The sequence below is a fragment of the Sorex araneus genome, chromosome X, assembly GCF_027595985.1.
Source record: "Sorex araneus isolate mSorAra2 chromosome X, mSorAra2.pri, whole genome shotgun sequence".
Lineage (NCBI taxonomy): Eukaryota > Metazoa > Chordata > Mammalia > Eulipotyphla > Soricidae > Sorex > Sorex araneus.
Genome location: NC_073313.1, coordinates 90049702 through 90067606, shown reverse-complemented (window position 1 = coordinate 90067606; position 17905 = coordinate 90049702). Strand labels below are relative to the sequence as shown.

Genomic DNA, 17905 nt, shown 5'->3' with positions numbered 1-17905 from the left:
ATTCTTTGCAGAGCTGGCTGAGATGCAGCAAGTGCCCTTTGTTGGAGCTTGTCTGAGAATGTTTTTGTTACCTCTCCAAATCAGAATGATATCTTTCAGAATGAAGAACAGAGCCATAGATGGTAGATCTCCCGGAGCAGAGCCTCTCAGGGGTTGGAACCAGACACACAAAAAGAAACACAAATGACCCAAAGCTCAATATCACTAATCATTAAAAAAGCACAAATTATAACAATATGTCACCTCTAACCGCAGATAATGACATACATCAAAAAGAACATTAATAAACAGTGCTGACATGGATGGAGGAAAAATGGGACTGATCAGCCTTTGGGAAAACAGTTTGGTCATTACTCTAAAAACTAGGAATTGAGCTTCTATGCTACCCAGAAATTCTACTTCTTCGAAAATATTTCAAGGCCCCCAAAATACAGGGCAGAAAAGACATTCTGCACTCCTATATTCATTACAGCACCATTCACAATAACCCCAAACTGGAAATAACCTAAGTGCTCAAGAACAGATTACAGGATAAGGAAAAACTATGGTACATAGACACAAAAGAATACTACTTGGCCATATGATAAGATAAAAATCATACATTGTGTTTCTGCGTGGTTGGCTCTGGGGAGTATCATGCTGAGTGACATTAGTCAGAGGAAGTAGAGCAAACACACTGTGATCTCTCCCATATGTGGGTTATATAGAAACATAGTTGGGAAATAACAAATGCTCAAAGAAAATAGGAAAAAAAGCATGGCACTGGACATCAGTAGGAAACATACCAGGGATGTAGAGCAATTAGGAATGGAATCGGTCGGTGAAGACAGCAATATGGCAATGACAATAGTGCAGGGAAATAGTCATTCTGGAGGAGAAGGGTGTGCTGAGAGGAGGTAAAGTGGCATACATGCTACCCTATCAGCAGCAATACTATAAACCACAGTTTATAACAGAAAATATAAAACAGAAAGAAAAAATGTGCTTGCCATAAAGGCAGCAGAGTCAGGAAGGAAACTGGGGACATTGGTAGAAGTAAGTGGACACTAGTGAAGGGATTGATATTGGAACATTGTATACCTGGAATTAAATGTGAAATAACCTTGTATCTTTGTAATTCATGATAATTCAACACAAAATAGGATTCTAATTACCACCCTTGGTTATTCCAATGATCCAAATAACTCATATAACAATATAAGCTTTTGTAATAGCTTACATTTTTGCAAGATTTAAGAATTCCTAGCACCAAACAAAACTTACACCAATTTAATTTTCAGGATTTGTGCCTAAATTTGTTACTATTTTTTGTATGATTAGTTTGTTTCTTCATTTTTATTTGTTTTTCTTTGTCAATGTCATTCCACCAGAATTGTTATTCTATAACAAGTTTAATAGAAACCTTAGCAAAACTCCACAAAATGTGTAGGTATCACAATATATGTAAATGAGTTGTTCTGGGTATATTTGCTCACAGCCTAAAATTTGATAGAATTTTAATACATAATTATGACATAATCATTTGCTTCCCCTTTAGCTTAAACCACAATTGATGTTTACACTTATAAAAAAATGTGGCAACAAAGTAGAAAATCTGGAACACTAGCACAAGTAAAATTAAACTGCATAATAGGTTATCTCTCACCATAAAACCATATAAACCAATATCATTAAAATAGATACTTGTGTTTTAGAAATGATTTATATTAACTCTATGTTTGTGAGAGTCACAACAGTAATATCAATGAACTCTTCATGTTTTAATAAATAAAATAAAATTCCTTGCAACCTTTTTTAAGGAAAATATCAAATTTAACTTAGAGGATGGGAAAGGAGTGTACCATCCAGTAAAATAAATAACCATTGCTTTCTTTTGTATATATTTTTAAAGAAACTACCTTCTTTTATTCTAATAACTGGCATCATAAACTTATAAAAGTTAACATTCAATGGAATAAAGCAAAAATTATGTAGAAAATGGGTATGAAGGGAAGATAAAACTGATTACAATATTGGCTCACTGCATTTTAGGTGCTGTAGTCATGATAAAGAGGCAAATTTAAATATGTATAAGATAAAGCAAAGCATTCAACGATATGCCTTAAAAATATTAAGGAAGACAGTGGAGAAAAAATTGTCAAGTGGGGCTGGAGTAATAGCACAGCAGATAGGGCGCTTGCCTTGCACTCGGCCGTCCCGGGTTCGATTCCCAGCATCCTGTATGGTCCCCTGAGCACCGCCTGGGTTTAATTCCTGAGTGCAGAGCTGTGTGTTCACAAAAGAAGAGCGGGGCCTCGGGGCTCTATCTCTCCCGCCACCTGCGTTCGGTAGTCTCATACCACTTCACCCACCCCGGGGAGGCTGATGGAGATGGGCAGGTGAACAGGCGAAGGAAGGAATGAGTGCCAGGCTGGTCGGTATCAGTTGCAGTTTATTCCAATCTCCATTCCTGTTCTGCTTCTCTCTCTTGCCCTTCTGCTTCTCTCTCTCCCAAACCTGCCTGCTCTCACTTCTTTCGCCTTGTGCTCTGATTCTGTGTTTCCTCTGCTTCTGTGTCTTCTCGCATTTCTGTCTCTTCCTCCTTCCTTCTCCTACAGTCTTAGTTTATATAGGAATAACAGGGTGGTAACACAAAGGTGGGTCGGAATATTAATAAAAGGTAAGACCACTCCTCAAGGACAAAATGTCATCTAAGAAGATTACTAGGAGATCTGCTCAAGGGTGGGATCTGAACAAGGGTGTGTCACTTTCTTCTTTCCTCAGCTAGTAATCCACTTACATAGTTGTACTAAATCTACTTCTAATATTTCTAGCAAGGTCATTCTGTATGAGCACAGTAAGAGATATAAGTTTGGTTCTTCCTGAGGACATCTCACTATACATTCCAGACCACAGTCCTCAGGCCAGGTTAATCTTCCTAACCCCAGCAGGGTCCTAATCTCGTCATTACCTTTGGATCATGACAGCATTGTCCATGATCATGCCCTCAACTTATAGTTGAGTAGTGTGGCACTTTGGCCTGGCCCATTTCGAAGCCAGGGTAGCTCACAGCTTGCCCTGGGTCCATTTCGTCCCTCGTCGGGACCCTGCTTTTGGGGTGCTAGGAACTAAGGGCAACTGAGTCGAGAAAGCAGATGCCAGGTTTAAATATTATTGGAGTCAATCCCAAGTTACAAAGCATAATATTAACTGTCTCCCTGTGTCCATACAGAAAGGACATTGCCTTAAGGTAAACTATGCAAATGACACTAACTTACAATACAAGTTCAGTGTCCTTAGAAGGATCTGATCTTATAAGATAACAGAATCTGATTAGGGAAAAGGTGATTATCTGGTTGGGAAGGAGGGTGCAGAGAAGAGTTTACAGATAAACAAAAAAATGGGAGTGTCTCCAGAGCACTTAAACCTACACTCCTTGTGGCAAGGGAGGAAGGACAAACCAATGTTATCCTACACAGAGCCAGGAGTAACCCCTGTGCATTGTGACCCAAAAAGCAAAAAAAAAAAAAAAAGTTGTGAGGAGTGCTGTAGAATTTCCCTTTGTGAATTCTGACTAAAAGAAATTAAATTGACCTAAGACATGAACTTATATATTTCTTCTTGTGTTAAATATCTGATTAGGTGATCTAGTAATCTCATTGCAAAATAGTTTGTTGCAGGGGAAAAATCTTAAAATTTATTCAAAAAATGTTAAAGAAAACTTTCTGCATAAAATTTTCCACCATATTTATGAGATGATACAAAAATAAGAAGTCAAAAACACTAAAACAACATATTTAAACTGCTACACATATATTAAGGAAAATAGAGCAAAAGAACAGGAAAAGATAGTTATCGGAGTGATTTAGAGGAGTTTCTAAAAACCTGTGCTGACATTTTAATTACTGGACCATGTCTATATCCTAGGTTATTACATCAAAGAGAAATTAAGTTTGCTAATGAATTTAAAATAGGAGATTGGGCCAGAGATATAACGTAAAAGTTAAAGTGCTTGTTGTGCATATTAACCCCAGTTCTAATCCTAGCATAGTTTAATGTCCCCCAAGTACTGCTATGAGTGATCCCTCAGCACAGAGCTAAGATTAAATCCTGAGCATCATGAGGTTGGTCTATGCAGATGCTCAACTCAAACATATAATAATATAAAATGATATTACATCAATACAGTTTATAAGAGTGATGACTATATTAGTTTGAAATCTGCATAGTAAAAGAAGAATATGAAAAGGAAATGCATTTGTATATAAGAAATATTTGGAAATGTTCACAAGTGAGTAATATAAAAGCTAGTATAAATCAGTAGTATAAAAAGCAAATAGATTGATTAGAATAGATGACTGAGAAACTGAATAGACAGTTTTCAAAAGTAGGCATGCAAATGACAAACAGTTACATAGAAAGGTACCTGGCATCATTAATTATCAAGCAAATACAATCAAATAGGTGTGATGGATAAGCTCATATCTATCGGGATGCTTACCATAAAAAAGACAAGAGTTAAACATTGGCAAGGGCGTTAGCATGAAATAACTCCATTCAACTGTTGGTGAGAGTGTAAACTGGCAGAGACATTATGTTGAACAATTTCGACGCTTCTCCAAAAAAAATAAATAAAACTATCATATGATACAACAAGCACACTATAGTCTATGTATACATGTGAACTGAAATGAAGGTATTATATTATTATATAAGCCCCACTTCCCCATGCAGATCCATGTCCTTGCCCTTCCAGTCTGCCTGAGTTCTTTTCCGCATGGTCATCTGCCTAGCTCTACTAGTATAGATTTATCTGCCCTTGCCTGTTCACCCAAGATGCCTCCTTTCTGATTGAGTGCCCTCCAGAAGTCACATTAACCTGGCCCTACTCTTTAAAAATTTTTGGACCCCCAAATCTCATTGCCAAGCCCCTTCATGACCCAATTAAAGGAAGTACTTTGCCCCTCCAATATTCATTACTCTCTGACTTTGACCCCAATCTCGCTGCTCTCTCTCCATTGTTCTGCATCTGGACACCAAATGTTCTCTCACTCTTTACGTGATTTCTTCATCTACTGAGAGTCCATAAGGTTGCTCTATGACCCTGTCTTCCCTCCCATTCTCAACTCTAGCACAGAACTCTACCTTTAGCACTCAAAAAGGCACAAGAAATTATGAAAAAAATGAAGAAATCCAGCTGTTTCAATAGATTACAATATAAGTTCAAGTAAGCCCAACTTTTAACATTGCCTGAGGATGTCTTTAGAACAACAACTCTCTACAAGTTCATGAATTTAGAATATCATTGGAAGAGTTATCAAAAAATGCAGAAAATACTTATGGAAAAAGTATAAATATGTTTAAATAGAAATAAAGGACCTAGAAATGTCGCAGCAGGTCTCAGCAGCAGACTGAAAGTTTAATCAGTGACATCAAAGAGAAAGCACACAAAATTATAAATAAATAAGAGATAATAGAAAACATATTTTTTAACAAAAAATAAGGTACTTAATGTGCAAAAACAAGAAAAGAAATCTATGAGTTATAGGAGACTGGAAAAGTATAAGAATTAGAAGGAAAGGAAAATGAAGTTTTATAGGACTCTGGAGGAGAGGGAAGAGATAAAGGAAGAGCCGCTGGTGGAAGAGATAATAATAGAGAAATTTCCCAATCTGAGTAGACTTGTACCCAAATCATCTGAAAAAATATACACTCAAATGCAACAATACCAACATACATTTAAATAAAAATGGCAAGAACCAAAGAGAAATAGACAGACATGAGAATTGTCTTTGCAAATACAAGAGGAATAACACAATTCATTACAGATTTCTCAAATAAAACTGTACACACAAGAAGAGAATGGACGTATATATTCAAAGTACTGAATATAAAGAAACTTCAAACAATAGTTCTCTATGCTACAAAGCTATGACTCAGATTTTAAGGTATAATGAATGCATACTTAGAGGCAAACAACTATTGAAATTATTTATTGCAACCAAACCAGCTCTGGAAGTAATATCAAATGACCTTCCATAAAACACAGATATCAAATGGTAATAATGTCTTAAAATCCTCATAGAAAACAGGTAGCAATCTCCATCACATCAATAATTTCAATTATTCAATCAATAATGTAAATGGACTGAATTCTTTCAAAAGGCAAAGAGCAGCTGAATGGGTCAGGAATCAAAGCCCAACTTGCTGCTGCTTACAGGAAACACTTGAATTTATATTATTATACAGGCTCAGAGTGAAAGGGTGGAGAACAGTCATACAAGTTAATGACAGATTTAAAATAAAGTAAGAACATCTGTGCATGTATCAGAACTAGTAATATTCAAGTGAAGAAAAGTGGTTGGGTTGGACATTACATACTAAGGGATAGAGCGGATTTAATCTTTTTAGTTCTTTTTTTTCCAGGTCATTTTTTTTATTATACTTAGAAAAACAAACAGTTAACTGGGAAGGAAACAGGCCCCGGGCGGGCGCCTTCCGGGCCCCCACGCCTAGTGGCAGCACCGGCCCCCGCCTGGGCCCGGCTTGATCCAGCCCAGCTGCTGGAAGGCGGAACACACAGTCGTTCCCATCAGGCCCAGGAGGGCGATGGAGCCCAGGGCACCCCGGCTGCGCTTGCTGGGCTCTCCCGCGTAGTAGCCGTGAGCGTAGAGAACTCGCCCCACGATCCACGCCGAACCCAAGCCGGACACTATGCGCGGGTGGTAAACGCCACCGACGGCCAGGAAGAACAAGAAGGGCGGGTACACCTCCAGCGTGTTCTGGTGCGCCCGCTGGATGCAGTTGAAGAGGTGACCATTCTCGGGGTCCATGCTGTACATGGTGGGGTACTCCACTTTGTATTTCCTGCGGGCCTTGGAGACGTTCATAGCGAGGTGGAGCACCAAGACGAAGCTGGCGGCACCCGTGAGCACCACGAAGCCATATTCCTTGGAGAGCATGGCCATCCTGGATGCCCTCAGCTCGGTTGGTGCAGGAGGCAGCTGCGCAGTGAGGCTGCGGCCGCCGCGGCTGGAGCAGATTTAATCTTTTTAAAGATACATGGCTTATTAATAGCTCTGTGTTGTCCTCAGGGCTCATTCCTGGCAGTACTCAAAAGGACATCCTTGGGAGGAATTAAAGCCGGGCTAACAATATGTAAGGCAAGCACCTTAATCCCATACAATCTCTCCAGAAATTTTATTAGAAATATCTTTTAATTTGTTTTTTGTTTTAGGGACATACCTGGTGATGCTCAGGGCTTGCTCCTGGTTCTGCACTCAGGAATTATTCCTGGAGGTGCTCAGGAGACTGTATGGAATACCTGAAAGCAAACCCTGATAAGCTGTGTGCAAGGCAAGTTACCTACACACTGTGCTCAAACATCTTTTTTGATTCCTGATAAAAGCAAGAAAAAAGACGATTGTCTTTTACTGATAAGTAAATTGCCATATTAAATCATGTATGCCATGTCTGTTTCTTGACAAGTACCTGATTGCACTGTTATTGCAATTGCAAGCCAAATTTAATAGGAAATGAAGATGAAAGGGAAATTTTGCCCTTTGAAATGCTGCATGACTCATGATATTAGTACTTTTAGAGCAAAATAAACAGTGCAGAAATGCAACTTTCTGAGTGCCTTAAACATACAGCCAAGAATAAGCTCTTATACGTTACTAACATGCACAATTCACTTTCTTAAAGACCAAGATGTCTCTGAACTAGAGGGGACATTGCTTTTAAAACCAGCAAATATGATACCTGTCAGCAGGATAAACAGAGTATTAATGAAAGTGTATGTTAATGCATTAAATGAGTAGGATATCAGTTTTGTTGCGAACTGATTTTTAGAGATGATCCACCATTTGAATTAGTGTTAGTGATAAATTATTTCCTAGTAGTATTAATCATACTCACTGGGAAATTAAAATGTCATAAAATGATTAAGTGTTAAAGAAACAGTATCTCACATATACTACCTGCATATGCATCACAATATCACTGTGGTGTTTGCTCAAAACATCCAGGAGAGATTCTATTTTAAACATTGGTATTCAGTTATGTTATTTAGCATTATATTTATTATTTTACAAATATGTAACAAAATATAGCACTTTATATAAGTGAAAGTTGGTATGTAATTATTATTTTAACAACTATATATAAAACTAGAGAAGTCCCATTTTTCTTTTCTGTTGACTTAATTTAGCAGATACTCTTTCAGTGAGCATATGGGTTTTGTAAATTTTTGATTGTAAAGATTCTGACTGAATAGGAATTAAACTTAAACTAAAATTAAAACTAAAAGTAAAATTAAACTATTCTACAAATAGATATGTTTTCTCTCCCTGCTTTTAAGAGAAGTATGGATAGCTGCAAAGTTATTAAACAGTGCAATAGCTATGTTCATTATTAACAGAAATGTATTCAACTGCAGTAGGAAAAGTCTATAAAAACAGCACTCTGGGGCTGGAGCTATAGTACAGTGGTTAGGGCACTTGCCTTGCATGCGGCAGACCTAGGTTCAATCTCCAGCATCCTAAATGATCTGCCACATACCACCAGGAGTAATTCCTGAGTGCAGAGCCAGGAGTAAGCCATGAGTATCACTAGGTGTTACCCAAAAAAGAAAAAAAAAGCACATTCATTTTATTTTTTAAATTACATTTTATTAAAGTACCCTGCTTTACAAAGGCATTTATAGGTGAGTTTTATACAGTATTCCAGCACTCATTCACCACTAGTATAAAATTTCCTCCAGCAATGCTCTCAGGTTCCAACCCATACCCATCCAATCAGAGCCTGCTATCTTAACAACTGCTTTTAAAAAATAATATTGTTTGGTTTAGCATATGTATATTCATACACCATGGGAAGCTTGCAAGACTATCCCATGTGGGCATGAAACTCTCAGAAGCTTGCCAGTTTCTCCCAGAGGGAGAAGTAGGCTACAAGATATGGCTTTTGGGAGCTTGCTTTTAAGTCTCTGGATGTTGGCTGTTGATGGGATTACACACACCTGTGTTCCTCTGCGGGCACCTTCATGCGTGAGGCCCATCCAAACGTGTGGAAAGGGGCCTTGACCATGGCTGTAGCTAGGTTCTGGTGGTCTTCGGGAGCTCTGCTCTAGGTGGGGAGGGAAACTGGAGCCCATTCCCTCCGAGGGGCCCCAGGGAAGACAGCCAGGCGTGCGGGCAAGAGACTATTCTGAGAGTTTCCTGCCCACATGGGACAGCCTTGCAAGCTTCCCATGGTGTATTCATACGCTAAATCCAGTAATAAGCTGGATCCCATTCCCCTGACCCTGAAGGAGCCTCCAGTGTGACATCATTGGGAGGGCCGAGTCGAGAGAGACTTCTAAGATCTCAGGGAAAGGACAAATGGAGATGTTACTGAGCCCGCTCGAGAAATTGATGATTAATGGGATTTCGTGATTGTGTGATCATGATTGTTTGGTTATTTGAAGCACTTTAAGGGTGGAAAAAGGAGGGGGGGTATAATGGGGATATTGTTGGTGGGGAATGTGCACTGGTGGAGGGTTGGGTGTTTGATCATTGTGTGATTGTAACTCAAACATGAAAACTTATAACTATCTCACAGTGATTCAATAATTTTTTAAAAAAAATGAATGAATGCAGTTCTGTCCTGGGGATAGATACCCAAAAATAGAATTGCTGGGTCATAGGGGAGCTCAATTTTGAATTTACTGAGTACATTCCTACTGTTTTCCATAGGGGTTGGACGAGACAGCAATCCCACCAACAGTGGAGAAGGATTCATTTTTCACCACCCGCGCCAACAGAGATTATTCCCAGTATTTTTGATATATGCCACTCTCACTAATATAAGATGATATCTCACTTTTGTCTTGATCAAGATTTCGTTAATAATAAGTGATGATGAACATTTTTTCATGTGCGTATTGGCCATTCGATGGTCTTTCTTTGTCCATTTCCTTCCCCGCCTTTTTGGGGGGGATTTTTAACTTTTTTTTTTTTGCTTTTTGGGTCTCCCCCAACGATGCACAGGGGTTACTCCTGGCTTTGCACTCAGGATTTAACTCCTGGCGGTGCTCAGGGGACCATATGGGATGCTGGGGATTGAACCCGGGTTGGCCGCGTGCAAGGCAAATGCCCTACCTGCAGTGCTATCGCTCCAGCCCTTGGGGGGAATTTTTAGATTTTTGTTATTGTTGCTGATCTATCATGGCAGAGCTTGGCAAGCTACCAGTGGTGTATTCGATATGCCAAAAATAGTAACAAGTCTCACAATGGAAACATTACTGGTGCGTGCTCAAGCAAATTGATCAATAACGGGATGACAGTGCTACAGTGCTACTGTACTGATCTTTATGAATATTTTACAGATTCAAAAAATATATTTTTACTTATAAATGCTTTACTTATCCCTGGAGCGCCGAAGATTGGAGGAGGCAGACAGAGGATCTTTTTTCCAGGTGTTGTTGAGCCTGGATTCTAAGGTCACAAAATTCTGCTTTACCTAGTTCTGTGGGGCTTCACTCATGCCCAAGTGTCCGGAAAGTGGCCTGGAGCATGGTAGTGGCTTGGTAGTAGAGGTTGTGGAAGTCAGCCGATGAGGTATTTATCTGGCGAAGGTAGGGTGGAAGGTAGGGTGGGTCGTCTGGGTTTGATCCCTGGGTACCGCCACTACCCAGCCACCACTACGCTCAAGGCCGCTTCCTGGACACTCAGACCGAACCTCATGCATGTGTGAAGCCTCACAAAACCAGGTAAAGCAGAACTTTGTGACCTTGGACTCCAGGCTCAAGGAGGCCCGGAAGCAAGATTCTTTGTCTGCCTCTTCCAATCTCTGGCACCCCAGGGATCAAATTCAGATGACACACATTACTGGCACCAGATAAATACCTCATCGGTGGACCTCCACTACCTCCACTACCCAGCCACCGCCACACTCCAGAATGCTTTCCTGACTGCACGGCCACTTTGGGGCTGTGCGGCACACCATAAGACACTTAATGACCCATTTTCCATAATTTTCACACCATATTTGATGGGGTTCAAATATGGTGTGAACGATGAAAACACCTGTAAGGGTGATTGGAGTCCGCCCTAGAAGCCTCCATCCTTCTCAGAGAGCCCAGCAAGCTACCAAGAGTACTGCACCCGCAAGGCAGACCCTGCAGGCTACCCATGGCATATTCAATATGCCAAAAACAGTAACAACAAGGGGCCTTATTAGCCTGACACCGAAAGAGCCCCCAATATGGTAGTGTTAAGAAAGATGAGCAAAGAGAGGCTGATAAAATCTCAGGGACGCACTAGACTGCCAAAACAAAGAAGGATTAAAATGACTGTCTGTACTTTCAATGCATGTACGCTGGCATCGGAAGCATCCATCAAGTACCTGATGGTTCAAGCACAGAAGATCAAGTATGACATCATTGGTCTGAACGAAACGAGAAGGCATCAATCACATTAAGCCATTTTCGAAACTGGAGAAGAACTGTTACTCAGAACATGTGACAAGAGAGGAGTTGGTGGCATTGGTGTCCTTGTGAACACAAACTTGGCCATGAGCATAGATTCATTCAAATGCCTAACGACCCGAATAGGATGATTACGCTTGAATAGATGTAGCACACTGCCAGCAGTTTCTATCTTCGATGTTGCTGTTGTCCCAAAATTCCAAATGACATCGGACCACAGTCTCATTTGTGAAAAATTCTACTTCACAGAGCAGGGAGAAAGTAATGCAAAGTTTAAGTTTACGAAGAGAACTCCCCAAATGAACATCAACTGAGAGCTCTTTGGCACTATTGCGGCAACGTGGGAAGACACCATCATTGACATCATCGACAGGAATACGATCGACTGGTTCAGCACCTCCTCGGCTAAACAAGGAATGCTGAGAGTGGGGAAAACCACAAACAAATGCCTGTCTTCGGAAACTCTCGAACTCATTCGCCAACATGGTTTGGCATGAGCCTCAGGCAATCAGAAGCTAATTCCAAACTCGCAAAGCTGTGCAGAGAAGTGATAAAGGAAAACCTCAAAGAGAGAAGAGCAGCAGTGTTTGCCGATGTGACAGAAGCCGGGAAAAGTACTCGCAACGCTCGCCTGTCCTTCACCAACTATAAGACAAAGATGACTGCACTCCAAAGTCCTGATGGATCTATCACATCTTCCAGAAAGGCAATGGAAAGGATTATTCATGACTTCTACTTGGATCTCTTTGACAGCCATGCCCACCTGTCCATATACCAAATTGCACAGGATAGATATGTCATTCCAAACGTCCTCTCTTCCTAAATTTCATGCACCATTTCATCGGTAAAGACACATACAGCACCCAGTCCAGACAAGGTCAGACCGGAACACCTGAAGAATCTGCTGCCAGTACTCATCAATACACTGGCTCGGCTCTTCACGCACTACCTGTTTGTATGCAAGGTTCGGTCCCAATGGAAAACCAGCAGGACCATTCTGTAGTACAAGAAGGGAGACATCCACGACATTGGCAACTATCACCCAATCTGCCTGTTGTCCGTCGTCTATAAGTTGTTCACTCGAGTCATCCTGAATAGGATAGGCAGAACACTAGATGAAGGACAACCATGCGAGCAATCCGGGTTCTGAAAAGGACTCAGGATGATTGACCATATCTACACAGTGACCAAGCTCATTGAAGTTTCGTGAGAGTTCAAGATGCCACTCTGTCTAATGCTCATCAATTTAAAGAAGGCCTTTGATTCTGTTGAGACTGAAGTGGCACTGAAGCCCTAGCAAAACAGGATGTTCAAACTCAGCATATCAAGATTTTCCACGAGCTATATTACAATTCACGACCAGTAACACGCCATTCTACAATGAAGTCACCATTCACATAAATAGAGGGGTTTGGCAGGGTAATACCATTTCACCGAAATTCTTCAGTCCCACCCTCGAGAACGTCATGCGAAGATTGGAATGGGAGCAAGCTGAGTTCCAAAAAGAATTCAGCACAATCGACCATATCTACCCAGTGACCAAACTCATTGAATTTTTGCGAGAGTTCAAGATACTGCTATGTCTAAAGTTCATCAATTAAAAGAAGGCTTTTGATCCTGTTAGGACTGAAGTGGTCATCGAATCCCTAGCCAAACAAGGCATTCAAACTCAGTACATCAAGATCCTCTGCATGCTGTATTATGGATTCACCACCAGGATCTCACCATTCTACAAGGAAGTCATCATTGACGTAAAGAGAGGGGTTTGGCAGGGTAATACCATTTCACCGAAATTCTTCAGTGCCACCCTCGAGATCGTCATGGGAAGACTAGAATGGAAAGGAATGGGAGTGAAGATAGATGCTTGGCAACTGCACCACCTCTGCTTTGCTCATGTCATCATTCTAACAACACCAAACATTAGCCAAGCAGCACAAATGTGGGCCAATTTCGACCAAAAGTTTGGAAAGGTCAGACTGCAGCTGAATCCCAGCAAAACAATGTTCATGAAAAACTAACTAGTCTCTGACATTCCATTTGCTCTCAATAAAATGAACATCTCTGAATGCAGCAACTATGTGTACCTGGGTCCAGAATGCAACGTGATGAATGACTTGGCGTCAGAACTGCGCAGGAGGAAAAGAGCAGCGTGGAATGCCTTCAAGAGCATTGAAGAAGTTGTTAAGAGGATGAAGAAACTCCAGCTCTACGCACATCTTTTCGACTCCACTGTTCTTCCTGCACCAACATACGTATCAGAGACCTGGGCCCTATGAAAATAGGATGAGAACGCTATTTGTGTATCCCACAGAGGAATCGAAAGTACTATGCTTGGAGTATCAGATTTCACTCAAGTGAGAGAAGGAATCTGGTGTTCTGATCTCCGTCGACGATCAAGAATCAGGGATGCTCTCTCATTTGCCAAGGCCTTGAAATTCAGATACACTGGACTCTTAATGCTATTCAGAGACGACCGCTGGACTAGAGCTGTTACCAACTGGATTCCATGGGATGAAAGACCGCGTGACCACCCACCTACGAGATGGTCAGACTTTGTCAAAATCCTGGAATGCGCAGATACCATTGGTCTACACCAGCCAATGACAGAGATGAATGAAGACATTACTGGTGCTTGCTTGTACAAATCAAATATCAATGGGATGACAAGTGACAAGTGACAAATTCTTTATTGATGCACTGAGTGAGAATATTTTCTCCCACTCAGTTATCGATAGCCACCATTTTAAATTCAGATGTTAAAGTTTGCTCTCATGATTTCAGTGTTGTTGACCCTATGGCTTGAATATTTATATCTATCATTCCTTAACACCACAAATATACTTGAATCCCCTTGAACCCTGTCCCCACTGCTTGCAATCTGTCTCTTTACTTCCACCCCTTCACTCTATTTCTTTTGTTCTCCCTCTGGGTAAAAGATGATCTAGACATTTCCCTTAAAGCATTGCATTCCTTCATTTAGTTATTTCAATTACTGTATATAAATTTTTCAACCTGAATAACAGCATTATTTAAACTAAAGTGCATTATTATTGTGCACTGCATTTTCCATATTACTTCACTTTGATTGTTGGAGTATTTGTATTTTCAATTTTATGTATGTTAAAATATATTAAAACTATAATTTCAAATGCAAAGGTAACAGCAAAAGATTGTAAGTGAGAGACCTAAGAATTCAAAGTAAAAGAAGCATTATAACAAACTACAGGTTGTATGAATTGACATCAGTAATAGAATCAACAGTTTAAAACAGTTAAAAACAGGCACTATGTAACTAGTGCAGCAGGTAAGGCACTTGCCTTGCACCTTGCCAACTTGAGTTGTATCCTTGGCACTAATTTCTATCCTTGGCACCTCTATATGCCCACTAACCCCCTCCAGGGATAATCCCTGAGCCCAGCGCCATATGGTTACTTACTCCCAGTGCCAGGAGTAAGCTCTTAGAAACAACAGGTGTGGCTCTGAAACAAGAATAAACTATCTTTTAGAATGAACTCAATTCTTAATGCATTAGAGAAGTAAAAGTTGAGACAGGTGATTGTACATAGGTAGTTTGTCCAACTACCTATCTGCAGACCAGTCAACGTCCACAGAAGAACAAATTTAAAACACAACTGGCCTGCCTCAATGACTCTGTTTGCTTGTTTTGGTTCCAAAAACCTAGCTGTGTTTTTCTTGGCTCTGCAGTCAGAGGTAACTCCTAGTGAGTTCACAGAACCATATGGGATGCTGAGGATCAAACTCAGGTTGGCTGAGTGCAAGGCAAGTGCTCTAATTACTGTCGTATTGCTCCTGCCCTAAAATGTCTTTGAATTGCTTGTCTGATGTCAATTTTTAGGAATAAAAGGATCGAAAATAAATTATGCAAATTGCAGAATATGTCAGAAATAAGAAGTCTCTTAAAAGTAAACAAACTCCCTTTTAAAAAAAATCTATAAATGACAAGCACTTTCATTATTAATATTCCTTTTTTTGAAGTAAATATATTTTATTTTAAGGGTTTTTGAAGGTGTGGAGAGGAAGAGAGTGAGAGAGAAAGAGAGTAACGTACTCAAGAGAGAGCCTGGGCTTATCCAAGGGCTTAGAGAGCCCCTACACACATCCCAGCATTAGACAGGAAAACATGAAAGTACATATATATCTCTCTCTCTCTTTTTTTCTTTCTCTTTATCTCCTTTTAGGCATTGTGGTTTGCAGTACATGTACTGTAAGATTATCATAATACAAATTTACATCCTTTTAGTACTCATTTCTTGTCCAGAGTGATCATCATTTCCAACTATTATTGTCACAATGGTCCTTTCTCTGTTCTAACTACATGTCCCCTCCAACTTGTGACAAGCTTCCAGCCATGGACCAGTCTTCCAGGTCCTCTTTTCTACTTATTTGGGTATTAGTCTTATGCAGCTTTTATATTTATGTTCTGCAAATGAGTACAATCATTCTATGTCTGTCACTCTCCCTCTGACTCATTTCACTCAGCATGAGATTCTCCAATTATATCCATGTATAAACAACTTTCATGACTCCATTTTCCCTAACAACTGCATAGTATTCCATTGTGTAGGTATACATAGTTTTTTTAACCAATTATCTGTTCTTGTACACTTGGGCTGTTCCCAGATTCTATTTTAAATAATGCTGCAATGAACACAGAAGTGAAGATGGCTTTTATTCGTGTATTTTTGGGCCCCGAGGGAATATTCCCAGGAGTAATATTGCTGAGTCATACGTAAGCACAATTTCTAGCCTTTTGAAGGATGCCCATATTATTTTCAAAAAGGGTTGGACCAGTTGTCATTCTCACCAGTGATAAATAAGAGTCTCTTTCTGCCACATCTGTGCAGGCACTGGTTATTTTTGATCTTTTAGATGTGTGCTACAGTCTCTGTAGCATGAGATGATATCCCTTTCAACAGTCTATTTTTGAATATGGTTTAATGTCCCATAAGTCTACTGAATGTCTTTTTTTATTATTATATTCAGCATTGGAGAGTTTGAATTTGAAGTGCCTTTTTTCTCCTTTGACTTTATTGACACAACTTAAATTTTTGAATAGATACACTCTCTATGCCAAAAGCAGTTTGAACATTTTGGGATAAAAACATTGATTGCTCTTTAAAACATAAGGGCCAGAGAGATAGTACATAGAGTAGGACACTTGCCTTGCATCAATCCACCTGGGATTGATCCCCACGACCTCATATGATCCCTTAAGCCTGCCAGGAGTGATCCCTGAGCAGACAGCTAGGAGTAAGCCATGAGAACCGCTGGCTGTAACTCAAACTAAATATATAAATGCGTAATATCCATATGTTCCAGTTAATTCACAACTTGTTGCAAACTTTCTTGTCAAATGTATTATGTGTTATATAATCTTTAGTGGCGCACATTCTAAAGCCTTGTCAAGTGAACAGAATTGTTCTGATATCTTGTATTTAGAGAGGTATGTAGGAAAAATTTAACAAACACTGCAGAATAAAAAATTGTCATGGAAATCAAGCATTTCGAGATATGACTGATGCTGGCAAAGGATGCTACATCTATAAGCAAAGACATAGGTTTCCCAGGGTGCCTTATGTGAAGTGGGAAGGAAAAAGATTGCAGCCTTCAGAAAGGAATATACAGCTTCCCTCTCTATCCATGTCAGTCATCGGGGGAAGTAACTGGGAAATTTAGGACTGGTGAAATTCTGATGGTACCCTGTCTGCTACCCTGAAATCTGTACCCTGAATGGTACAGACCTCACATCTCACCAGCCCCAGGAGGCAGTTGTCAAGCTCCTTCTGAAGTACGCTTGTTCTGAATGTGTGGGAAATCACCCCTGTCACCCATTTCTCAAGGAGCCATAGACTCAGGTAGAGAAGAGGAATTGCTCTTTTTAGGAAGGAAAGTTAGTCCTAAATCTTACACAGGCTTTTCAGGATCATCTTCTTCCATTACAGAAAAGAATTTCAGGAGGAGAAAAAATGGTGCAGTAAAACAAGTTTATTCAGTAAATAAGGGAGGGAAGGAGAGAGTTAGACACAGATACTGGATCAAGAGAAAATGGGGGAATAAGCCCCAGATTAAGAAAGCACACAGCTCAGACAGATGCAGGCCAAAGGGACAAGGCAAGGCTAAGAAAGTATACATTTCAAGAGGAGATGCCAGCCTCTGCTCCCTCTTCCTCGACCAGGTTAGTTTTCTCAAACTCTCTTCCCATCCCTAGTTCATTGCTAGTGTGTTTTCCAAGGGGGTAGGGGAGTTTGAAAGAGTTGACTTTTACTGTCTTTTATTATTCTTCCAAGGTTCCTGTAGTGCAGCCTCTCCTCCTAGGGGGTGTTTAGCCACTTTCTATCTCAGGGAGCCATCCTTGCATCCTGCCTGGAATACTGTATCTAAGTATCTGGACTCCTGAGAAATTTCTTTTCTGTCAAAGGCTTTCTTACTTTGGGGCTG

The 17905-nt window shown here is 40.3% G+C and overlaps 1 protein-coding gene across 1 annotated transcript; it reads right to left on the bottom strand.

Moving 5' to 3' along the window:
- Window positions 1-6488: 6488 nt before the first annotated feature.
- On the bottom strand, window positions 6489-7012 carry LOC101551022 (microsomal glutathione S-transferase 3). The gene has a single exon (XM_012932236.2). The coding sequence runs from the start codon at window positions 6945-6947 to the stop codon at window positions 6492-6494; it is 456 nt and encodes a 151-aa protein (XP_012787690.2). The 5' UTR covers window positions 6948-7012; the 3' UTR covers window positions 6489-6491.
- Between the last annotated feature and the right edge of the window lie 10893 nt (window positions 7013-17905).